The sequence below is a fragment of the Euleptes europaea genome, chromosome 5 (assembly GCF_029931775.1).
Source record: "Euleptes europaea isolate rEulEur1 chromosome 5, rEulEur1.hap1, whole genome shotgun sequence".
NCBI lineage: Eukaryota > Metazoa > Chordata > Lepidosauria > Squamata > Sphaerodactylidae > Euleptes > Euleptes europaea.
In genome coordinates, this window is record NC_079316.1 from 88525629 (window position 1) to 88550880 (window position 25252).

Sequence of the window (25252 nt, forward strand, 5' to 3'; positions counted from 1 at the left end):
AGTAGCTGCCTTAATTTACATTAGGTGCTTCTGTTATTTTTCCATTTGCGAGCTTGTTGTGGCGGCCCTGTAGGGTTTTCGAGGCAAGAGACGTTCACAGGTGGTTTGTTATGGGCTGCCTCCGCATCACTGTGCTGGTGTTCCGCCATCTCAATACTAACCAGGGAAGTGCCACAGATGCTAGCGCGCTCATGGGGCCCTTGTAGGGCTGTCAAAACTTAGCCATCAGGATTCTGCACAAATTTAGCAGTTGCACATTACCTTCTGATCTCATTGTCCTGAGAGAGAGAAGAATGTTTGAATTACTGTTTGCCTTGTGCTTGACATCACCACTTTGACAGTGGTGTCATCATGAAACATTTGTCTTGTGATATCAGTGTTGGGTTTAGGCCGAGAGTTCTGGTTGCGTAGCACAGTACTTGTGTAATCATAGCAAGAGGCTTCACATAGTCGATCAGTTGGGCTTTGAATCAAGAGCTTCCTGGTTTTCTTGGAAGTCAATCCCTTGAGGCTGTGGTGTAGAGGTAGGGTTGCTAACCTCCAGGTGGTGGCTGGAGATCTTCCACTATTACAACTGATCTCCAGCCGATAGAGATCAGTTCACCTGGAGAAAATGGCCGCTTTGGCAATTGGACTCTGTGGCAATGAAGTCCCTCCCCTCCCCAAACCCCGCCCTCCTCAGGCTCCACCCCAAAAACCTCCCACCGGTGGCGAATAGGGACCGGGCAACCCTAGGTCGATGGCTGGTTCTCCCAAGGCCTAGTTTTACTTCTCTCCTACAGCCAGCCCATTTGTTTTGCCTGGCCTGGCTGTAAATTCTTTCCAGCTCCAGCTTGGTCTTAGTGTGGGTAACAGACAAAATCTTACTTTTCTGGTGTGGCTCCATAGCCTTGTACCAGTCAGCCTGCCTGCCTTTCCCCCTTCCAGTCTACCAGTATCTGTATACACTTACCTAAATCTTCATTACAACTCTCACCCTTCAGATGATGACCCATGCCTCCGTCTGCACTTGACTCGGTGCTTGGCTTCCAGCAGCCCAGCGTTAGGGCACTTGCTTTTTGCTTGCTGATATTGGTTTAAGAGGGTCACTGGTAGATAATCTCTGCCTGCCAGTTTTCTGCTGCTACTTTGTGTGAAAGTACCTGACCGGAGAGACTGTAATGAGAATGTCAACTGTTTCCGTGATGCCTTCATTACCATACTCTTTTGTTTTCCTTCACAGAATGTTGCGCTTTCGTCTTCTCCCTGCTGTGACGGGTTTAGCTGCCATTTCTAGGCGATACTATGGAACAGCACATTCTACCCGCAGCCGCCGCAGGCTGATGATGGTGGCCTTGGTAGGAACAGCCGCGGTGGCATCAACCACTGGACTCCTGTTGAAGAGGTGGGTTCTCTGAGCTGCTATTGCACCTTTCTTTGGCTTTTGAATAAAACGTCAGTCTGCTGCTTGAATCGAGTTGTTTGCATCGGTAGGGAAACAGATTGAGAATGAATTTCATTTCCTCTTTGCAGTTGTGGGTCTTGTTGTTCTGCTGCAACTAGGAACTGTTGAGTGGCTATCCTGGCTTGTCTCGACATCTCCTTCAGTTCTCCCTTTCAATCTAGTTGTATGGTTGCTCTCTTAAACTTGGTCTTTTTGTTACACAGTCTTAAAACATCCTTAAAGACTAACAAAAATATTTTCTGGTAGGGTATGAGCTTTCTGAAGAATCTGAAGTATCTGAAGAAGTGAGCTGTGGCTCACGAAAGCTCATACCCTACCAGAAAATATTTTTGTTAGTCTTTAAGGTGCTACTGGACTGTTGCCCTTTTTGACTACTGCAAACAGACTAACACGTCTACCCACTGTGAATTAAAACATCCTGTTATAGTTCAAACATTTAGAATCTAAACAAAACGATAGTACTGTCATAACTTTTCTCTGAATGATTGTCACCTTTCAAGCTTGCTATGCTGCATGAATGGCAGGTCAGGAGTGCATTAATTGTAAAGCTTCCTGCATCGTGACACTCTTTTACCAGAAAGATAATTCCTGCTCAACTTTCCCCTTCTGTGAAGCAAATTAAGACTATTTGGGAAGCCCACCCCATGTACGGTCTAGCAGTGATACGGCTATGGTTAACCAATAGCAGTATTTGGGGAGGGGCTGTGGCTCAATGGTAGAGCATCTGCTTTGCATGCAGAAGGTCCCAGGTTCAATCCCTGGCATCTCCAGTTAAAGGGACCAGGTGATGTAAAAGACCTCTGCCTGAGACCCTGGAGAGCCGCTGCCTGTCTGAGTAGACAGTACTGACTTTAATAGACCACGGGTCTGATTCAGTATAAGGCAGCTTCATGTGTTCATGTGTGTAGCCCTAGCGTGTCATTTCCTGCAGTCCATTGTTGAATGTGTTTTTGAAAATGGCCCAGGCACCTCTTAAGTCAAATATACTTCAGTGGTTTTCATAGTGTTCTGGGAGTCCTCCCCGCCCCCTCCAACAATAGGCTTTTGGATCTTTATGTCAGCAAAATGCTTTTGTGTTTATAGTATTGAAAGTAGTTCCTTCTGGAGTTTGGGCAAACAATAATGTGTGTGTCAAAAGGCTGAGCAATGCGAGGCTTTAGGCCAAGCTTGCATCCCTGAATCTTGCTGCCTGTCACCCCATTTTTTAAGGTATAAATGAAAGAGGGTTTGGAATAATGGAGTCTGTAGCAACAGAGCTTGCAGGCAGGATGCTTTTATGCAGGACAGAGGTTCATTATCCCTTCCTTGCTTCTTCAGTGGCCTGTATATTTACAATCACACAAAAGCTTGAATAAGTACATCTTACTTATTTTTTCTGGAAGATACACTGACTTGGATTTTGGTGAGTTTCCACAGGCGGGGAATTCCATAGTTAGGCAGCCAAGCAAAAATATCTCTCTAGGCCTTGTGGTCCTTCCTTGGTGCACAGATAGTAAAACGGAGAGGCCATGCCTAGTTGATCTTAGGGTCAGACGCCCACTTTCTGAACAAAAGGTCCGAACTTTAAAATGGAAACAAAAGAAGGATTCCTAAATACTTGTCGATGCACTCAAATGTAAAGTCTGCATCTCAAGGTTATTGAAAACTTCCAGGAGGGATTTTTTATAATTGAGAACAATAGTTAATTCAGAGTGAGTCTTTGTATAAATATTCTATTGGGGAAGTTCGCCCACTGCAGAGATGACATAACACGATGCTTGTTTTCTCTCCGTTAAGCAAATATATTTTCATTGGTATAGGAATCCTTGCTGTGCTCAGAGCCGCAGTCTCCGGAGGGGTGGGAGGCAGGATCGCTGTCTTTCTCTCCCCCCCCCCACCCCCGCGGAGGTTTCCGTGCTTTCTGCAGAAGGCACGCTGCCTGTGATGATATGTGACTCTAATAAAGGCGTGTGTGGCTTCCAGTATTATGGTTAACCTTGAATAGTCTATTTCTGCCGTTGGGGCCCTTCATCAAGAGTTCAATGAGCAGCCCCATTATAGTAATCCTCATCAGCAGCAGGGAGCCCCTTTCCTTTGTGCCTGAAGATGAATTAGGTTGGCAAGTTTTTCTACAGCACTTCTAAACGGCTTCTTGGGGAAAACCCATCTTTTAACTACACTGCAAGATGCTCTCTATATTTGTGACTTTTTCAATGGGCTACTTACGATTAATTTGCGCTGCTAAATTGAATTTCTGATCCGGATTAACAACAGAGCTGATCTCGAGCCCTTCGAGCATCTTCCCATGTTAAGATTTGTGTTTTCTGACCTGGCGATAAAGCATCATGTGTGAACAAACTCTTGTGGTTCTTGAGAATGGAGCCTCAGTGCATCTTCCGAGTGAGTGCTTGTCTGGCTGGCCAGATAACTGCCCTAAAATATTAACAACTTGGAAGAAGTGCGTGCGTTGCATTTTGTGTAGTGCGAAAGGCTGCAATGGCTGCTCTCTGGGGCTAATATAGCACAGCTGTTAGAGACGGAGCTGAGAATAGGACCCAGCCCCTGGTGTGAGTCTTGCTTCTCCCATGAATTCACTAGGTGGTCTCAGACAAGCCAACAGGCCTCAGCTCCTGCATCTGCAATACAGAGTTGGTTATATTGGCCCATGTTACAGGCTGGTTGTAAGGAGTACAGCAACGGATATGACGCTCTTTAAACTGTTTGATTTCGTAAATGGCAGTCTTATTTCAAGTAGTTTTACAATCTCAGCAGGGGTAAATGTGCCTTCAGTGTTCTGTTTGTTTGTTTTTGATACAAGATACATAGCCAGGTATTCAAATTCAGGTGGCCAGGTATTCAGATGAATGGCGAAGGCTGCTAGTTGGCTGCAGGGCTTAGAATTTATAATGCTTTTTACAAAATCCTCAAAATTCTACCCAAATCTTCTCGAAATTCTACCCAAATCTTGACTACAACCCTGTAAGGTAGGTGGTATTTTTATCCTCGCATTAAAACTGGGCAGCTAAAGCTGAAAAGGCAGTGGCTTGTCACACAAACACATGCCTTTATTGGCATATAATACATACATAAATCTGAGTACAAATAAATAAAATTGGATAATATCAGCCATTAAGGAGTACTACATACCATTCATGATATCTGATTGCTAACTGCAAAAACCTTGCATCTGATTCAATTATTTTTGGGTTTTGTGTAGTCATAATATAGGATGTCCTGATTTCATCAGAAAGCCATTTCCTGTATATAAACAGCAGGTCAATAAATTGGGATCGACTACAAGCATAGAAGGAACAATTAAAAAGGACATGCTCGAGTGATTCTGGTTCACCATTCCCACAAGGGCAAACTCTGTCGGTAAATGGGATTTTATGAAATCTTCCGTATAACAAGGCGGAGGGGTAGTGCATTTAGCCTGGCAAGCATATATGCTCTACGCTGTTGCGGTGCAGTTAGACAAGTAAAGTATAGTGCTAGATATTGTAGTTTTGGCCAAGGCTCCCAACTCAAGGGGAAGTGGCTTGTCTAATGCGGAGTGAGCACATGGGATGTGAGCATGGACCTTCCTCCTCGGAGCACATTATGTTGCTCATTTTGGTACAACAGCTCTCTTAATTAACTTGAAGGTGGAGTTCTTTTGAGTTCTTTTGTAGTTAAAAGAAATCTCTTGGGCTTCTACAACAATCCAGCCAGTACTCTGCAGGCGGTTGCACTAATTTAGCAGTTTAGGGGGGACCAGGCGTGGTTTTCTAAGCAGGGCTTGGGTTCAAAGCCTTTTATGCATCAGCAAAACTGACAAATCCTTGGCCCTGCTGTGGCTTAACAAGGTGTTCTGGGAGGAGGGGGAGCAGCCTGGCTCCAGAGAAGGTCACCTGGAAACGGTAGTAGGGAAGAAGAGCAAGATCAAACGTCACGTGCTAGAAGAGCTTCCTAAATAGCTTGGCTGTTGATGTTGAAGTGCGATACCAGATGGTTGCCAGCAGCGCATTTTCAAGGCGCAGAAATCGCTCACAACGTTCTCGCCTTGTGGCGCTTAGCCCATCTAGAAGAAAGGCTTGTACTACTTCAGCTTGCCGAAATGGGACTTGTATTTCTGTAAGGGAAATGGATTAATGGAGGTTTCACAATGAATTATGTTTCTTTTTCTGAGAGAAGAACTTTTATGTTTTGCTTTGTTTTCCTCTTTTCACTGGGGGTGATAGAAATGGACGTTTTGGGTATTGAAAGAGGAGTGGGCTCAGTCCAAACTCAATTATTTTCATTTATCTAAGACAATAAGACGAGCGCAATTAATCTTCTACAGTTGTTAAAGTTTTTGTAACTCAATGAAGGCTGTGAATAAGACAAATCCATGGAGGGATGGGTCTATTAATTGTGGATGTCAGGATTGAACCTGGTTCCTTCTATATGCAAAACACGAGCTCCATAATGAACTGCAGCCTCTCCTTCTGGGACTTGTATAAGCTTACAGCCGGCCAGTGTTGTATTCTAGTTTCCAGAATTGCACTTTAGAAGGTGTTTCTCCTTGCTTCAGTGTAGTGCTTGTTGTGGGACGTTTTCATAATTCCTTTTCCTTACTTCCTTTGCCCTACTTTGAATAATTCCTTTGCCTTGCTCTTCCATCATCCTCTTGATTTTCTCCAGTCTCTGCTTTGTGTTTCCCTTGTCAATAGCAAGCACTTCAGGCAACTGTTGTTTGTACTCTTTGAACTGAGGTCATTTATGCATGGGTACTTTCACTCACGTTCACCCCCGGTCTGTCTTGGTTGTTCCTTGGGTTTATGCATGAGTTTTCCATCCATTAGAGATGACCTCGCTGCCAGCCCTCACAAACCACTGAGCCACAACCTCCCCATTAGAATGCCGCCCTATGCATGCGCAGTTCTGGCACGCTTGTTCCTCTGACCCTGCACTGAGCTGTCAACCTGGGGCTTCATCTCTTACTCCTCCGGGGTCCGTCACAAGGAAGAACCTTGAGTAAATGTTAAAATCTGGCATTTCTCCAGACATACAGAAAATTGACAAGACTGGGTTCAAAATCTGCTTTAATATATAGTAGCAGCTCTTCTTTCTGTTGATTGGCTGCGGGGGATTTATAATGTCAGTTACGGACTAATAGGCCATATTAGTAGGTGACCGTGGGAAAACAAAGATGGGGTGGAATCATTTGGAGGCACCCAACTTCAATCTGCTCAGCCCATACCAGGGGGAAGAATTCTATTGCGTGTGCACATATTTATGTGCATGGTTTGGTGACTCATTCTGAACTCAAAAAGCATAATGGGTGTTTTATTATTAGAAGGAGCTATGCTGTTAGTTGTGGTAATTGTGCTGTGGCAGATTCTTCACCTGAAGCAGGAAAGCACTGCGAGTAACTCCAAGAATTTTTTCCCATACATTTGCATTTACTCCTGAACTTCTCTGCTCTTAAATGTGACGTTCAATCCGTTGGGTTTGGCTTTATAGAGCAACATTGGCACCCTCTGGTGGCTGACTTGGTATCGAACTTCCCTAATGAAGTATTATGGTAACTTATTGTAAGGAGATGAAAGAATGCTAATAAAATACTGTAATTACTCGACAGGAAAACAGCCCTGAATATAAGACCCCTCAAAAAAGTTATACAAAAAAAGTGTTTTTAGTATTGGTCATAACTGCAACTTGTATGTGAATTTAAGATGACACCAGCCCCCACCACCATGGGATACCTGGAAAAAAACCTAGTCTTACATTTGAGTCATAATATAAGCACCTGTACTTAAACAGGCAATTAGTCATTCTAGAAGACTTGATGGTAGTGGTTAAGAGCGGTGGTTTGGAGTAGTGAACTCTGATCTGGTGAACCAGGTTGGTTTCCCCACTCCTCCACATGAAGCCAGCTGGGATGACCTTGGGCTAGTCACACACTCTCAGCCCCACCTGCCTCACAGGGTGTCTGTTGTTGGGAGGGGAAGGGAGGGTGATTGTAAGCCAGTTTGATTCTCCCTTAAGTGGTGGAGAACATTGGCATATAAAAACCAACTCTTCTTCATCATCAGAAGGTGGCTCAGGCACGAGTCATCTCATGCCGCTTCAGGCCCAGATAATTTCCCAGCCTGGCTTCCCAGCCTGGTGAACTGAATTTGCTTCCCTGCTCCTACACACGAAGCAAGCTTGGTGACCTTGGGCTAGTCACAGTTCTATTAAGAGCTCTCTCAGCCCCACCTACCTGACAGGGTGTTGGTTGTGGGGAGGGGAAGGGAGGGTGATTGTAAGCCAGTTTGATTCTTCCTTAAGTGTTAGAGAAAGTCAGCATATAGAAACCAACTCTTCCTCTTCTATTGACTTTTGGGAATCAAAACTGGAAATTGGCTTCCTTTCCCTTGCAGTGCTGCCTCCTCACCTGCGTCTTCCCTGTCGTTAGGAGTGCTGAACGAGCTGCTGATTTCCCCTCTCCCCCCATGTACGTCATAAGACGTTGTTGAATGGGCTTGCTGCGGTCTGGCCTACAAGAAAATGTTCTTATAGTCTATATCAAATGGAAATTGTACTGCAATTCTCCTGAGAGTGCCTGTTTAAAGCCTTGGAGGAAACATTCTCACCTCCCCCCTGTCTATTAGAAGAAGTAAATACTTTCCTCATTGCCAAAGAGCTAATGGCTGCAAGACTCGAAAACAAAGCTCCAGATTGATCACAGCATAACTAGGACGCCATAGCTGCGAGCTGGCCGTTGCATGCGCTAAAATGGCATTGATTTCAGCAGATCTAAAGTGCTTGCAGCCATTCTCGGGGTTTACAGCCAATATCTGTGCATCCTTACCATTCTGCATGTGGCTGGCATTCATTTTGTCTGCATAGCTGCTAACGTTTGCATAAAGCCTCCTGGAAACTGGCTAATTTATTCTCGGAGTGGCTTTATTAGCAATCTCTCATGTGATAGCAAGAACGTGTTGTAGATCGATTTCCCAGTAAAACCTCACATACTGTTGTCATTTCCCCTCTTAAGATTCTAATCTTTGCATATACGGCATAAGCAAATGAGCATAAACACAAGTTAGATCTATCAGTGGGCACTGGCATCTAGCATCTGTTCTGCTCAACCGAATCCACAATCAGCAGAATGAAGTATTTCAACTACCGCCCACTGCATTGAATGGTTTGGTCCGGTGGCTTTCGTTTCTGGTCCTGTGAGTGTAATTTCATTCATCCAGAATAATCGGGGAAATATCTATAACGTATCATTAACTACTTTGCTTTGGCAGACGCTCTTCTTGCCTGGAGGAAAGGGAGGCTGAAATGATGATGAAGAGAGCCAGTGATTACAGTTCTAATACTAAGCTCTTGTTTAGCCTATTTAGCTTGGTGCCGACACCGTGTTTTCTGACAACCTTACCATAGCACTCGCCCTGCGCCTGCTTGGAATGTCCTCTTCTGATCTATCAGCCCTCTGCCTCTTACTTGCTTTTGTACTGATAACCCCAGAAGAAGGGATCTCCGTCCTTCCCTTTTTTTAAACTGAGGCATTCCCCATTTGCTTCTCTGCTGCCTCCCACTGTTAAATGCATGCGTAGTTTCTGGCAGCTGGGTTTTCCTCTCAGCGGTATTTCTTGCATTCTTTTCTGTTCAGGAAGTGGCGTAAGGTTAAGACAGCCTCATATTTTACTGTCCCACCAAGTTGGCATTGTAAACGGTGTTGTCATTCAGTCCACCTTTTGTGTCATATTGAAATGCCATGTTGGAGGTGTGGGAGTGGTGCATTCTGATAGCCAAATGTGCAGTTTCTCTAGGGTGTATGTTTTATATCCGTGGAAAATTGTGTTGTTTGAATATGAATAGACAACTATTTACCTATTTACTATAGTATACAACTATTTACTATCGGGGGGGGGGGGTTCACGCAAACATAGTTTGCATAGTTAAATTGTGGAACTCCCTGCCCCAGGATGTGGTGATGGCTGCCAACTTGGAAGGCTTTGAGAGGGGAGTGAACATGTTCATGGGGCAGAGGGCTATCCATGGCTACTAGTCAAAATGGATACTAGTCATGATGCATACCTATTCTCTCCAGGATCAGAGGAGCATGCCTATTATCTTAGGTGCTGTGGAACACAGGCAGGATGGTGCTGCTGCAGTCGTCTTGTTTTTGGGCTTCCTAGAGGCACCTGGTTGGCCACTGTGTGAACAGACTGCTGGACTTGATGTGCCTTGGTCTGATCCATCATGGCTCTTTATGTTCTTACGTACCTACTTACTCTGCAATTCAGGTGTTTATTGCAGGGTTTCCCCTCATTCTGTTTTGGTTGACTCTAACCTGAGTTCAATCCCAACAGAAGTTGGTTTGGTAGCCGGCTCAAGGTTGACTCATCCTTCCATCCTTCCGAGATTGGTAAAATGAGTACCCAGCTTGCTGGGGGTAAAGGGAACATGACTAGGGAAAGCACTGGCAAACCACCCCGTGAACAAAGTCTGCCTAGGAAACGTCGGGATGTGACGTCACCCCATGGGTCAGGAATGACCCGGTGCTTGCACAGGGGACTTTTACCTTTACCTTAATACTTCATTATACTTGAGTGGCTAACATATTTCAGTTGTCCAAAAAGCTTTTAAACATTCTTACTTGTTGCAATCTTAACAGTTCCAGCAAGTTCCTCTGACTTACAACATGGTAAGTTTGGTGAACCTCTATGGGCAAAATCTATTATTTAGAAACTTCTAGAATTTGCCTTTAGTTGTGAAAACCTCCTGTCCTCAGGAATGCAGTCTTGGACCTAGTGAGCATGTCCTGAGTAGGTAGAGGCATGCATTCTCACTCATTTGTTCTTCAATTGCCTCTAATACTTTTAAAATCTCTGGGGTTCATATTGTCACACCCTATCTCAAGGAGTGGATTGTTACCCTTATTTCATCTCTCCCTTGCGTTTTAACTATCTAGTGTTTAATACATTCTCACAGCTAATTGCTTGCCCTGGGAGGTGAAAACTCACTGAATAGGTGCCAGACACGGCCAGTGCTGCGCAGTTACACACAAGGGAATAAAAGTTTTCACTAGCCAGTAAAATCTATACTTGTAACGACGTGCAATTTTCATATTAATAAAGAAACTTAATCTGAAAGTCTGTTTTAATCCATATGGGGTGATAAGGTCTGACTCTGGAATTCTGGACATCATTGGCTAGGGTACCTTGAAAGGGTAAATGGAACCTCCTAAGCAGTGAAAGACATTGGCTGTTACCGCACTAGGTATTCCCAGCGATGTATTAAGAGTCTGAAAATGTTATAAAAAATACTGTTCGCACTTTGGCCCCTTTAGCTGTGAAGACGTCTTCCAACCACTTTTTAGCCGTGGCATCCAAAACCCCTTTTAAAGCGATGTTTTTTTATAACATTTTCAAACTCTTAATACATCGCTGGGAATACCTAGTGCGGTAACAGCCAAAGTCTCTTTGCTTAAACACTACTAAGGGAGCTATTATAACTGCCTCTGCTGCCTCTTCCCTCTCCTCTGCAAATCTGCCCTTAACATGGAAAATTCAGTTTTAATAAACATCCCCTTTTAAAAAGAGTTGCTTCCAGTATGCAACTTATATCCACTAAAGTAAAAATTACAGGAAAAGAGGTGGTAGACAGAAAAGGAGAGAGGGGAGGGAGGGTGACTGACAATCCCTTGGTGAAGCATGAGGAGGAGAGGATGCTTAGCTTGCCCTCTTGTTCTCAGAATTGTTGCAGCCCTACGACAGCGTATGCCTGCTGCATACATAATAGAGCTTGTGGAAGCATCCAGGGATTCCTCTGGGAGGCAGGGAAGGACGCAAGCAGCGGAGTTCACCACTGAATTGTGATTATGCTTTTCTGATAGGTTAACGAGGGGCTTGTGCAGCAAACTGGTTGAACAAACTGCAGTTTATTGTGAATGCAAACTGTAATTTGTAGTCGGAGGCTGCACTGTTTTGTAATGATATTCTCTGAGTCCAGCGGAGTCCTACGTGAGAAGTCAGTCCTAGGGGCTGAGCTTTTTTAATGGATTGCTTGGAAATTGAGGAGTGCAGAGCGGAGGTGATGCAAAATGCCTGTTGTCTGGGAATAAGGATACAGCAGAGGTGAATAAAAACCTTTATTGCTAGATTTCCAGATAGGCAGGCTTTTTTTTTTTTTTTTTTTGCTAACTTGTGAGCATTTGGACCAGGAAAGCTGTGCATAATGACCCATTTCTGCATATTAGCAAGATTAGGCTTCTTTGACACACTCTGGAAATGCAGGTACAGCACGATTACCGCATCCTACGTACCTAGAAAGGATATCCTATTTAAAGTCATATGGTACAAATCTTCTCCCATCAGGGGACTAATCAGCTACCTTGCATCCACCGCTTTGGTGCCTGTCTTTGATCCTCTTCAGCATATACATGGATGTTGATGTTAGGAAGAGGAATTCTGCTAGGTGTGTGATGGGTCAGGTGGGTGCATCTGGGCAAAAAACTGATAGGCCTGGTAAGGAATTGATGTAATGTTTGGGGCAATTGGTAGGAAGAAGGATAAATGTCATAACTTAAGGGTTTTCAGACTGCTTTCATTGAAAGTTTGTGGGTCCTTGGAAGCCTCAGTGAGTAGGTCAGTAGTTGTGGACAAGTTTTCCTGTATGAGATCTCAACCTCTGCATAGTACTGGCTGAAAGAAAAGGGTTCTGTCAGCAGTATTACACATTGTTCACATTGCCAAAGGTTTCAGGTTCTGTCTCTGGCATCTCTAGTTGAACAGTCTGAGTAGCTGGATTTGGAGAAGACTTTTCCTATCTGAGACCCTTGAAAGCTGCTGCTAGTTAAGGTAGATAGACCAATCATCTTCATATGCTCATCTTCCCATTTTTTTTCTTCCAGCTGAAGAACGTAGTTGGATGTGTTCTAGAATACACTTTCCTAGTTCATATAGAGCAGCCATGAGGTCTTAAAAGGCCTGAGTGTAGACAAAATGTGCCTCATATGCGCAGTCTAGGTTGTGCCCCAGAATTTCCAGCAGTTCATAAAAGTTCCATAGAAAATACTCATTGTTGAAGTTGTATGCATAGTTCTCTGACTTAAACTGCTATTTGATACAGCCACATAGATAATAAAATTAAGGAGGAAGATCCAAACTATAGTGGTGACTATCCTTTAAAGAATATTATTCTGAGCTATTGGTCTAGGATGAGATTTAATGCCATAGGCAGCTACCAGAGCAGATGGCTGAAGGTCAGTTTGGGAGGGAGATAAACACAACTTCTCTGTTTTTAAAAGCATTTCGTGTTGGTGGTAAATGTTCTCTAGAGAATCTTCCTAACCAGCAACTATTTTGTATAGTGAATTTCACATATTGGACGTAGAGGAAACTCAAGTTGGAAAGTTCCTCCAAAGTAAGCTTAAACACACTCACCAGAAGACCAAACACCATTGAATAGGAGCTTTTCCCTTCATGAGCCCTATGGATGCACAGTCACCCCCCCCTTTTGCTTGCCCATTTGTGGGGCAGTTGGGTCCATTATGCTCCCTTTTGAAACTGGCTTGGCAAAGATGGCCAAGTGCCACTCTGTTTTGGTTGGAAGAATGAATGCTACAAGCTTGGACACAGCTTTCGTGTACTACGAAATGTAATGTACTGCTTGGCTTTATTGCTTGGTGCAAGAGAAAGAATTTATTGTCTCCCAGTGGAAAGCTGTGCAGTGCTCCTATTTAACCCCTGGCATGGCTCCTAGGGAACCTCCACAGTCACCTCACTCATTTTCTTTATCTTCGTTTTACAATGTATTTTAAAGCCTCATTAAAAGAAGAGTGGAGAGGCCTGATTGTTAGTTTAATACTCAGTGTTCTTGACTCACCTGTGCTGTTTTGCGGGAATGCCTGTTAGCGAACTTATCAAGTGTTGTCAGAATGTCAAGAAATTGTACTAGCAAAGGGACTGGGATAGGACTGGCAAAATTCCCACACCTCTTGAGCCACTGAGGGCCAGAAAAACTGGGCCAGGACCCATGCGAGAGTCCCCTTCACCCCCTGGTGGCCTGCCCAGGAGTGCTCATGGGCCACTGAGAGAACCTCTTGCCTATAGGAGGCAGGGATCAGGAGCTGTTGAACTACTTCCACCTGCCCTGCAACCAGCCAGTACCAGACACCCCGTTCCTTAACAATCTGGGGTAGCCGCTGGCTCCTCTGGGCATCCCTCACCACCCCATTGCTCACCGCTAGGTTTTCTCGGGCCAGTTTCAAGGTCTTGTCTGCTTCCTGCGCTGCTGGGAACAGTCGGGCTATTGTTTGGGAGGTTGCCCTCTTGGGCTGGTTATGCTAGGCCCAGGAGTGGAAGTCTTAGAGACATCTGCAGGGAAGGCCTCTTCTGGGGTGGTTGCAACATGCGGCACGTCTTAAAAGTCTGTGGCATTTCACCTTAGAGGGTATGGGAGCATCTTTACCCAAGCCAGGAGTATCTCACGGCATTGTCCTTGGTGGGAAACTTTGACCACAGGACATTGCTCCACGTGTCCATGGAAACAGGCTATCACAGCTGTCTGTATGACCGGCAGATCTGGGGGTAGCAGCCAGGTCTGGACCATTGAAATGGAGCTGCCGCTATCCAATAGCGCTGCCACATTGAAGCTGACAAGCTGTACCCCAATCATCAGGGTACAAGGGCATGGTGTTGGTGTTGTCACATGCATTGTGAGCTCCCAGCCAGCATTTGAAGTGACCCGTTGGCTGCAGGTATAACAGGGACCTTTCTCTAACTCCCCCTTCTGGTTTCCTGTGCTTTTTCCCCCTGATGGGGTTGGGTTGGGGACCAGCCCCTGGGGGCTCTGCATCCCTGTTGGAGGTGCCCCTTGGCAAACATTGCTGGACATAGAAGGATGCAGCAGGGGGGCAAGTGCATATGCCTCGTCCAACATTGAGGCCACCCCATAGGGCAGGCTTGGTTCGGTCGTTGGGGCTACTTTCAGCATCCCGTCCTGCTTCCCATGCCTCTGCCAAGGCAAAATGCTCTCACAGCTTGGTAGCCTCCTTTAAATGGCAAGCGCAGGGTGGTAGGACCTGCAGCAGGTGTTCCAGGACAACCTGTTCCACGATCCTGTTTCCATAATTTGTTGCTGGATCCAACCACTACTCCACTGCATCCTGTAGGGCAGATACAGTGGTTTGGAGCCTCATGGACCGATTCCATCCCAGAGACTGGCATTTGAGCCTGTAGGTCTCTGGGGAGATAGCCATGTGGTCCAGGATGGCTGCTTTCAGCTTTTCATAGTTGATAGTGTTCCCCTTCGAAGGCCTTCAGGGCCGCCTGGGCTTCCCCCATCAGGTAGGGGCCGATGATGAACGCCCACTGTGGCTAGGGTTGTGGCTAGTGGCTCTTGGGCCACTGGGAGGCCTCTGCCGTTCTCTCAAAAGTCTCTAGAAATGTGTTGACCTCGTTGTCTGGCCTGAGCTTAGTCAAACTGAACATGGGGCCTCAGTACCTCTGTGCTGGGCTGACCCCATGGGGGTTTCCCTCGGCTCCTGAGGCACCTAGCTTGGTGACCACTTGGACACCAGCCACCATCTACCACATTTTGTGCAAGAAGGCAGCCTTTGCCTCCCTGTGCTATTGGGTCACTTCCCTCAACAGCTGTGCTTGGTGCTCAACCATCCACTGAGGAAAATCCATGTTGTCCATAGTGGCCTCTGAGAAATCAGCAAACTCCTCCTCTGAAGTTGACTCATAGTCTATGGGTAGATGCTTCTGTTCGGGCTGGGGCTTGTTGCATTAGCCGGTTCCCCCCCTCAGAGCCTGAGGAGGTCAGGGTTTGGGGAGGGGAGGGACTTAAATGCCATAGAGTCCAATGGCCAAAGCAGCCATTTTCTCCAGGGGAACTGATCTCTGTCGGCTAGAGATCAGTTGTAATAGCTAGTACCTGGAGGTTGGCAACCCTAGCCCCCACTCCCTGCCAGATACTTACTGGCTTGGCTGCACTTTCTCCCTGTCTGGGCTCTCCCTTTTGGGAATGAAGCTGCAATGAGGGACAGGTGTGCCGGGCCTTCCTGACCATTCTCCCACTCAGGATGGCAAACAGCAGATTCTGCAGGGGCGCCCGCTGATGACATTATCCCTGCTGCTATCACCAGGACATTCTGCGGTTTCTCCGGGCTTCCTCCTGCCGGCAGCCAGCATCTTCTGCTCCCGAGGTACGTGGGAAGCGGTTCTTGGTCTGGCGAGGTGTTGTGTATCTACCACAAAAAGCAAATTTTATAGGACTGTGAAGGAGAGGAGACATCTTGGATGTCATTATCCCTAGGGCAAAAGTCTTATGACATGGCAGAAATATATCATTAACAGTGTCTCCAGTGAAAGAACAGATAACCTTGTAAAGACCATCCTACAGTGTGTTGTTGCCTGTCCTAATGAGGTGACGATAAATCAAGTCCACTATAGCCAGATTGAAATGGTGCAGTCACAGTTGATGTGCCATTATTTGGTTGGTCCAGTGTTAACGTTTGTTTCTAGAACAAATGCTTTGGTTGTACCTTGTTGAAGCAGCACTATGAATTGTTGCACAGTCATCTTTTAGCAATTTTCAGTAATATATTTTGTGTTGCATATATTCTTAATATATCCTTTCAGTTTAATATTTGGCAACCGTGTGTCTTTTGTTTGAAATTGAGGGTTCAGCCCATGTGTTGAACTACAGTTTTAGTTAACTTTCTGTATTGGCTTTTTATAACAAATAGGGTTGCCAGGTCCCTCTTCGCCACCGGCAGGAGGTTTTTGGGGTGGTGCTTGAGGAGGGCAGGGTTTGGGGAGGGGAGGGACTTCAATGCCCTAAAGTCCAATTGCCAAAGTGGCCATTTTCTCCAGGTGAACTGATCTCTATAGGCTGGAGATCAGTTGTAATAGCAGGAGATCTCCAACTAGTACCTGGAGGTTGGCAACCCTAATTCCAAAGCACGCAGCTCCAAGCACATGTTCTTAAATAATAGTTGTCACAAGTGTTATTGCCCCACATTTCAGACAACTGGGTGAGGTTAAAAATAACAAAAGTGATTAAACCTTTGTTTTCTTACGCTACTGAGCCATCTAGGAGACTGAGTCGATGACGCAACTTCTCAGCAGGAGCCTCTTCAGTTTCTATAATGTACATTATTGTAAATGCTTTACTAGTTCATCTTGGGCATATGTTAATTTGCATTTATAACAGCGACTGTTTAAAGGGCACTGGCAGCCATTTCAGGGAACGTGGTATGTCCCTGGTGTCAGGTGGCGTGCCTGAATTTATTAGTACTTTCAAGTCTGTCACATACAGTAGCTGTCGGAGGCTGATCAGGGACTAGGGAGAAGAAAATGGTGCGTGGGTGTTCTTCATTCATTTTTGAAGGAGCACATGCCCCAGTTTCTTGATTCGTCAACTTTAAATTTGTTTAAAATCCCTATTTTTCTACTGGGAAATAAAGAGCTGGATTTAAGTCCGGTGTTGTTATGAAATGACCAGCTTGTCCTTTCCATTATCTGATGATCCCTCCAATTCAGATATCTTATTGATTATCTCCTCCACCTGCCATATTTTAATAGCAAGGATCTCTGTCGGGGGAGCACATTCTTTGTGGTTTCTTCTTACCTATTTTGTGGACAATTTTAAAACCTGAATTGAACACAGCAGAAGGTCTCCAAACATTTGCCTAAATAATGATCATATTATTACTAAGGAAGAGAGATGCCTGTATTTATATCCTATATTGGCTTCCTACTGACTCGTCTTTACAACATAAATATATTTGCTGTTTGTGGTATTATCCCCTCAGACTGATAGAGCAGCAACAAGATGAACTGTCCTCCTCAGCCACCTGAAGGTCTTTTGCTTCCCTAAATGACCACTCTCATACCTCTCACCTGGAATTCCTACCGGACCCACCTGTGTGGAATCCCCTTAACCTTCTTTTAAAAGCCTCCTCAATACCCAGCCCATCCTTGGCGTTTTTTTCTGAATCCCTTGTTCATCTTTGTGGCCTCCTTGCATTCCCACATGGGAACTGCGCATGTGCAGGCAAGGAGGACCACTCGATGAACAACAGTTACAGGTAAGCAATACTGTTTTCACCTTCGTGGCCTCCTTGCAGTCCCACATGGGAACTGCGCATGCTCAAGCTGGCGTATGCACGCACAGTTCCCATGTGTGCCTTAATTCCAGGTGTTAGGGGCTTTGACTTTTTAAATATATATGCTGGAGAAAAGCTATATCTGTTGGTATTTTTCCCAATATCTTTTCACCAGTAGGGGAGGGGCTGTGGCTCAGTGGTAGAGCATCTGCTTGGCATGCAGAAGGTCCCAGGTTCAGTCCCTGGCACCTCCAGTTAAAGGGACTAGGCAAGTAGGTGATGTGAAAGACCCCAGCCTGAGACCCTGGAGAGCCGCTGCCGGTCTGAGTAGACAATACTGACTTTGATGGACGAAGGGTCTGATTCAATATAAGGCAGCTTCATGTGTTCAATAGGAGTGCAACTTCAGTATTGTATCTATATCCCAGTTCTAAAACTGACCGTTATACTGCATTACCCTTTGATATATAGGCAGTAATACATATCCAGTGTTCAGAAAGATCTTAACTGAAAGAGATGGATGCTTAATTTTCTTCTCCAGAGCTGGTATTAGGGATTGTATTTCCACAACAAAAAGGAAGGCAGCCTGTGCCAACCATCTGGGACCTAGCTTCGTAGCTTATGGATAAACAACTTCACTTTCCATTATCATAAATCCTTGGTACTATAGGTTTGCTGGATTCGCAAGGGAAAGGAATTCTGCCCAGTTAATCACTGGTTGGGGATCAAAAATAAATCAACCGAGCAGAGGCCAGGAGGGCAGTTTTAAAGGCAAAACCAATTTTATGGTTCCTCCTTTATTGCTTTAGCTGCTCATTTTTTGGGTGCTGGGGAGAAATTAAAGAATTTTCAGCATTCTATGATCAATATTTTCTGGGGTAAGTATCAGCTCCCTATCATCATTCAGTAGGGTAGAGCATGTGAGTATGGTCATTTATGCATGGTCGCTTTAACCTCCTTTATTCCCCGTTTCAGCCAGGATCAAAGTAACTCGGGTTGGGGGAAACTGTATGCATTGGCTGGAATGATCAGGGACGAAACTGTGTGCTAATGGAAGCATGAATACAGAAAAGCAGTCTCCCATGTTCAAATCAAGTCCTCCACCCGCCGCCGACTCCAACTCGCCCCGCATCCTCCACCCGCTGCCACCTTGCCCCGCGCCTCCATCCACCGCCGCCTTGCCCCACTGCTCCTTCGCACCATGCTTTGGTTTTCAAGAAAGCGGTATCAAAAAATGCAGGAACTTGCGGGGACAAAACAAGGAACTCCAAAACATGTGTTAACGGCCTTACGTTGTTCCTGTCACTGCTTGCTACTGTCAAGCTCGCCTAGCAGTGGCGCCTCTTTCACCCTACCTATCAGTTTGATAGCATACGGGCCTGCCTAAATCTCCAGGACTGGACCTGGCAACCCGGTATGCAAGCGCACAGACTGCTTTCTAGCCGCACGCCTGCCTCAAACGCTACTGGGCAGTCGCGGCGCGGCTCATTTGAAACTGACACAGCTGCTCTTGCCAGCCCGGGCAACCAGCTACTAGGAACCAGATGCAAAGGGCTGTCTCTTGTGAACCTGAGAGGAGCCATGTTCCTGTGCATCTCTGTTTTAGAAGCAGCCATTTCGCAGAGAGCTGACAGCCACGTACCCAATGCGAGCTGCTCCCCCTCCCAACTTCCTCCGTTGCTCAATGAGTCGTTAGCAGTAATCCTGATATCCAGATGAGTCATCCCTCCTGTCCAGCTGCAGAGACCCCAGGACATTTGCACAGATCGCACCTATTGTTCCGGAATGTAAATCCCATCAGCAGAAAGATTCTTGACCATCTCGGGTTGTGAAAGCCATTGGAATTATAATAGATTTCCAAATTCTCACTACCCTGCCCCGGTAGACACAGCTTAATCCTTTTGTCCACCTTTTTGCCACCTGGGAACCTGGGAGGGGTCAAACCCCTCTTCCCGCCCCCAGAAAACAGTATATTTAGGATACCCCTGGCCCATTCATCTCACCTTAGGTCTTTCCTGGCACCTTTGCCGTTACTCTGTTGGTTTGGTCTGCGCAGCCTTACCACGCTCCCTCCCGCCTTGCTGGTCAAGCCCACGGGAACCCCTACCCCCATCTCGGTCTTCCTTTTCAATCTGTTTATAGTCTACGTGAGTTGGACAACACCTCATCCAGATAAGGTAAATATATTGGGTCAGCGATATCCTGCCAAATTGGCAAATTTCTCTGTACTACTGCCTTTATTTACTAGCTTCTTGTATGCTTGTAATGCACCATTTGAATGCGTGAATACATAAACACTGTTTAATTTGGAACTCCTAGTCTCTGTCTTTATTCAAACGTCTCATTAAACGGATTCTGGTATAGTTGAGTGCGAGATCGCTATAAAAATACATAGTTACCGATTGCTCAGCTAATTTCCCCATATAAAGGAGCAATTCGGCTAACAGATTACTGGTGGAGGAATGCGGGCACTCCTGCACGTCTGAATACATGCGAGTCGGCACGTGTGTATTTAGCGTGTAGACGTAGGAAAAAGTTTTTGAGACGCTTTGAATTTCGACCAGTTTTTCACAAAAAATCAATTGTCACGTAAAACGACAGTGTGTGTGTGCCTGAGTGTGTGGCTCTAGTGAGCGCTATCTTGTGGGTTGGCTTCTCCCCCCCTTCATTCTTTCAGCCCTAAGTCTAGCCGCCAGCTGAGCTATCTTCTCAGCAAAGCAAGGAGACTGAACGGCTTTGCCCTGGGAACCACCTCTCTTCGGAGACTCCCCATTTGAACGGCTGTCTGGGTTGGGTGTTGCAGAGTAGGGTTGCACGTAGACATCTGTACCTACACGTAGGCCAGTATATCCCCCCCCCTCCTTGATAAATCCCCCGAGAGGAAACGATCTCTCCTCTCCTCTCCCACATCACCATTACCAGGCTTTGCCTGCTGAATCTTATTTCACTCACCCCGGACGCGGAGTGAGGTTATTGGGCGAGTAGAAGCGCCCCAGCATAGGGTTAAAATCACCCAGAAAGACCTAGGACGGAGGAGTGGCCACTCCCGCTAGGCTGGGATACGCAGTTTTCCCTTAGGAGTTCTGCCAGGAGTATCCCCAAGTGGAACGCGCACCAGTCCCTTAGGAGCGTGCCAGGAGCGTTGCCACTAATACAGGGTCCCCAAGTGGAACGTGCACCCGTCCTTTAGGAGTGTGCCAAGAGCGTTCCCACGACAGAAGGGTTCCCGAGTGGAGCGTGCACCCATCCCTTAGGAGAGTGCCAGGAACGCTGCCGCGACTGAAGGACATTCCTCTGATAAAGGTTGTCCCCATGTGCTGAGACGAGCCCGTTTCCCTTAGGAGCGAGCCTGAACTGTCTCCCGCAAGCACCAAGCAAATGTGCTGAGGCGAGCCCGCTTCCCTTGTGAAGCGAGCCGGAACCGTCTCCTGTAAGCACAGAAACGTGCTCTCCTTCCTTAAAGGAGCAGCCAAGAGCGTTTCCCGGTTCTAAAACAAGCAGGTTCCCTTAGGATACCTGCCAAGAGGTTAGGGTTAGGCCCACTATGACCACATTAGAAACAAGGTACAAGAAGCAGTCCGACCTTCCCAAACTTGAGAAGTGGCTGGCGAAGAAAGGGGAGTGTCCTTGGGAGGACGGAGCCTTTCAGGGAACCTCTGACCCCCTAACAATGCTCAGAGAATCGATCGAGGAGCATTGCCAGAAAAAGAAACCGTCATCCAAGCAAAAAGACCGCCACATAGCCTGGGGTCTATACTCCGCCATTAAAGATAGCCTTTCCCTTCAGAAAAAGGCACTAGAAAAGGTAGAAGACCTCAATAATAAATTAGCAGCCACCGAGGAAGCATATCTAGGCAGGATAAGGGAAGCAGAGGAAGACATGCATTTCCTGGAGACGAGAACAACCGAACTCGCTCTGGAAAAAACGGATCTGACTCTGGAAAAGCGAGGTTTAGCCTCCTCCCTAGAAGAAGTAACAAGAAAAAATGAAGCCCTAGTGCTTCAAATAAAACATTTGGAAAAACAATTAGAGGCGGCAGTGGCACAATCCTCTAAGGCAACCCAAGCTGCACAGTACCTAGCTGAAAAGACTAAGAAAGAAATGGAAGCTGCATCCCATGATGCATGTCAGGCAGAAATTAACTCTTTAAAGCAACAGTTGGGGCTGCAACACGCACTCATCTCTACAGTCCACCCAGAGGCTGCAATTGAGTTGCCAGCTACCCCCGCCCCGCTGTACCCAATATTAACCCAAGGAGCCACTAAATGCCAAGAGACTGTAAATCAACCAGTTAACCCAGTCCTGGCTAAGGTTATAAACACCAGTGCTCGAGAAGGCACCGCCGACCCGGTGCTCACTCGGAAGGTGGTCAGTGAAAGCAGGAGCTGGCACCCAGACGAACTTAAAGCTATAGCGTCCCAAGTAGGTCCTTTTACAAGGGACACCGCTGTGTCCTGGATGGCCACTGTAGCTTTAACCCATCCCACGGCCACCGGAGCCGACCTAACAGCACTAGCCCTCCGCTGCGCTCCCCCAAGCGAGCAACTCAGTTTGAATGCCATTATGGCTTCAAGGAGACTTGCATATAAAACATGCAAGGATTGGATGGTGGAAATGCTGCAATATTTATGGGGAGGCCAGAGCGTCCAGACACTTTTTGTGCTGGAACAGCAAGGTCCAGGGGACGACCCCGACACCTATGTATCAAGGAAACAACTCCTAGCCCTGCTAGCAGGCATTGTCCAAGCAGGTGCTGTGACTCCCGAGGGAGTAGACCAGACCGACTATAATATCAGGGACTTTAAGGAACCTTTAGTACGGGGACTCAACTCCCAAACAAAACTCGCTGCCGGGTTGATGGCTGCAGGCGACACCGAATGGGATGACATTGAGCGGCGCATAAGAGAGGCGGCTAATGTCATGAGAGAAACCTTAGATGCAGGGCGAAACTCAAAGATGGGTAACAGAAAGGAGAGGGTCACACGGGAGCCAATTCAGCCGGTGACTTACTCTAACAATGGACCCCATTCCAAGCATGCACCTTACCAGGAGGGCACGCACTCCTCTAAGCAGGGGAATGGAAATGACTATCAACCCCGAGGCCATGACCGAGGTGGATTCCGAGGCTCGTTTAGGGGGCGAGGAGGGAGAGACACCATGCAAAGAAGTGGTTCCTTCTCTCAGCGACCTCTGAACGACCGACCGGAACACCACACGGCCCCCTCTGCCCCCCCCTTCTCCGAGATGGGACTCTCAGGCTCGAAAAACCACACGCCCCCCCCCTCCACCAGGACAAGATCCTTTGAGATGGTACACCTGGGGAAAACTCAAGGAACTGGGAGCCAATATGGAGGAATTCCATAGGCAACCCACAAAGTTCCTAATGCAAGCCCTGGCAAACTGGGAAGCCCCGCAAGGGAAAGACCCACAGCCAAACTCCGCAAGCGCCATTTCCAAGGTGCAGCCCAAAGAAAGCCCAGCGGGCACCGGTGATCCGTCACCAGACCTGTGGTAGAGGTGCCCGGAGTCCATAGCACCCCCAGGGCAGATCATAGCCAAGTTGGCTCCTGACTCATGGGGGAGGCCCACTGTAAAGGCGGACATTGGGACTCCGGGACACACAGAATCCGCCAAACTCCTTATAGACACGGGAGCAGCACTCAACGTGCTGCATCCCAGGCTCGCCAGACAGGGACATAGCACTCCCCACGAGGTCTGCCTTGCAGGCTTTGCAGGAGGCAATCAGACTGCAAAAACTTGGACAGACATCCCCTGCCAAGTAGGATCCACTCGCTCTCTCCTCACTGCATGTGAGAACAGGGGGGAAGACGACGGGATCCTGGGGGTGCCTTTTCTGAAGGGGCTACAGATCACCATTGACCTCGCCAATGGCTTCCTGTGGCGTATCCCAGGAGGACCCGATTTTGTGAACGCAGTACACAGATGCGCTGCGCTGAAGGCTCCCTTGCCTCTGGCCCCTCTTAAGGAAGATTCCTGGGTTCAGGAGTTTCCAGAGGTGTGGGTCACAGACAAGGCAGAATGCGGCTTGGTCCATGGAGCCTGTGTGCTCATAGAAGGAAAAGACCCCCCACCCCAGAGACAATACAAATACCCCGCGGATGCGGAGGAAGGTATAGGGAAAACCATTAAGGGACTTTTGGAGTGGGATGTCATTCTCCCAATGCAGTCCATCTGCAATGCCCCCTTGTGGCCAGTCTTAAAAGCAGATGGAGTCACATGGAGAATGACGGTCGACTTCAGAGCCCTTAATGCAGTCACTCCCCCGGTCGCCCCAGTAGTGGCCAAATATAATGAGATCCTTGCCGCCATCGCGGCTGGATCAAAGTTCTACTCTGTTATTGACTTGGCCAATGCTTTTCACAGCATTGAGCTCCACCCATCCTGTTGGTACAAGTTCGCTTTTACCTTCAGGGGCCAACAGTATGCGTTTAAACGCACGCCCCAAGGATTTCATTCTTCCCCGAGCATCTGCCATGCACACGTGGTTCAGATGTGGGAAAGACTCCAGCCTGACTCGCGTCCACACGTGCTGAGTTACGTGGACGACATCCTCGTACATTCTGAGTCAGCAGAAAAGACTGCCGACATCACAAAAGAAGTTCTGAGACTTATCGGAGAAACCGGCTTCAAGGCGAGCCGCGAGAAAGCTCAGCTAGTCAAAACCAGCGTCAAATACCTAGGACTAGCACTAGGACCTGACGGGAGAACACCAGACGGTCAGCGGGTGGAAGCAATTTCAAAACTCCCCGCTCCCACTGATGTTCCCTCCCTCAGAGCCTTGCTAGGGACCTTTAATTTCTCGCGCGACTTTATTGAGTCGTTCTCCGATAAGGCCAGACCCCTGTATGCCTTACTGAAAAAGAACGCCCCTTGGAAGTGGGACTCGGAACAACAGGAAGCTTTTGCTGCCCTGAAAACCAGTCTCATGCAAGCCCCTGCGCTGGCTCATCCAGACCCAGCCAAGCCTTTTCAAATTCAGCTTGCCACCTCAGAACGTAGCTTAGGGGCCACGCTGTCCCAAGAACATGCGGGTGCTCCCCGAGTAGTGGCTTATGCCTCCAGAAACCTGACCCCCGTAGAGATGCGCTTCAGCCCATGTGAAAAGATCTGCCTGGCGCTGATTTGGAGCCTGACCCACTGGGAGTTTATAATCGGAGGATCCCGAGTGGTAGTTCACACCACCCATACTCCGCTTAAATACATCCTCTCTGGAAAGATCCAAGATGGACAAGTGTCCAACGCTCGGATCGCTCAATGGACCCTAGCCCTGGTAAACAAGGGAGTGGAGTTTCAGAGAGCATCCAGTGAGCCATCTTCCCCTTACGGCCTCATAGTTACAGGAGAGGAACATGAGTGCCCTCTCCCAGTAATTGAGCACGATCCCTGGCCAGCAAGAGAGGGAGTCCCCCTAGCAGAAGCAGAAGCACTTGGCTTCGAGTGCTGGTTCTGCGACGGGTCCTCCTTCTACGTTGATGGCTCTCCTCGCACCGGTTTTGCGGCCGTCAGAGTTAGGGATCACCATGTCCTGAAAGGAATAACTCGCCCCCACTCCAGCCAAGCGGCGGAAATAGATGCGCTTTTAGCCGTCTTAGACTGGGAAGACCCCAGAACCCCAATTGCCATATATTCAGACTCAGATTGGGCAGTCAGAGCTGCCACCATCTGGCTCCCAGTGTGGCAAAAGAACGACTGGAAAACGCAGGATGGCAAGGTAGTCACATACCAGCAACGC

At 47.2% G+C, this 25252-nt stretch overlaps 1 protein-coding gene and 1 non-coding gene across 2 annotated transcripts in view; both read left to right on the forward strand.

Moving 5' to 3' along the window:
• The first annotated feature begins 1223 nt into the window (after positions 1-1223).
• Positions 1224-25252, forward strand: part of MICU1 (mitochondrial calcium uptake 1) — a 161956-nt gene continuing 137927 nt past the window's right edge. The window contains exon 1 of the mRNA XM_056849440.1: positions 1224-1384. Coding sequence (XP_056705418.1) covers positions 1224-1384 — 161 coding nt within the window. The remainder of the gene's footprint in view (positions 1385-25252) is intronic.
• Positions 2143-2214, forward strand: TRNAA-UGC (transfer RNA alanine (anticodon UGC)). Its single transcript has one exon. It is a non-coding gene; the product is annotated as a tRNA-Ala (tRNA).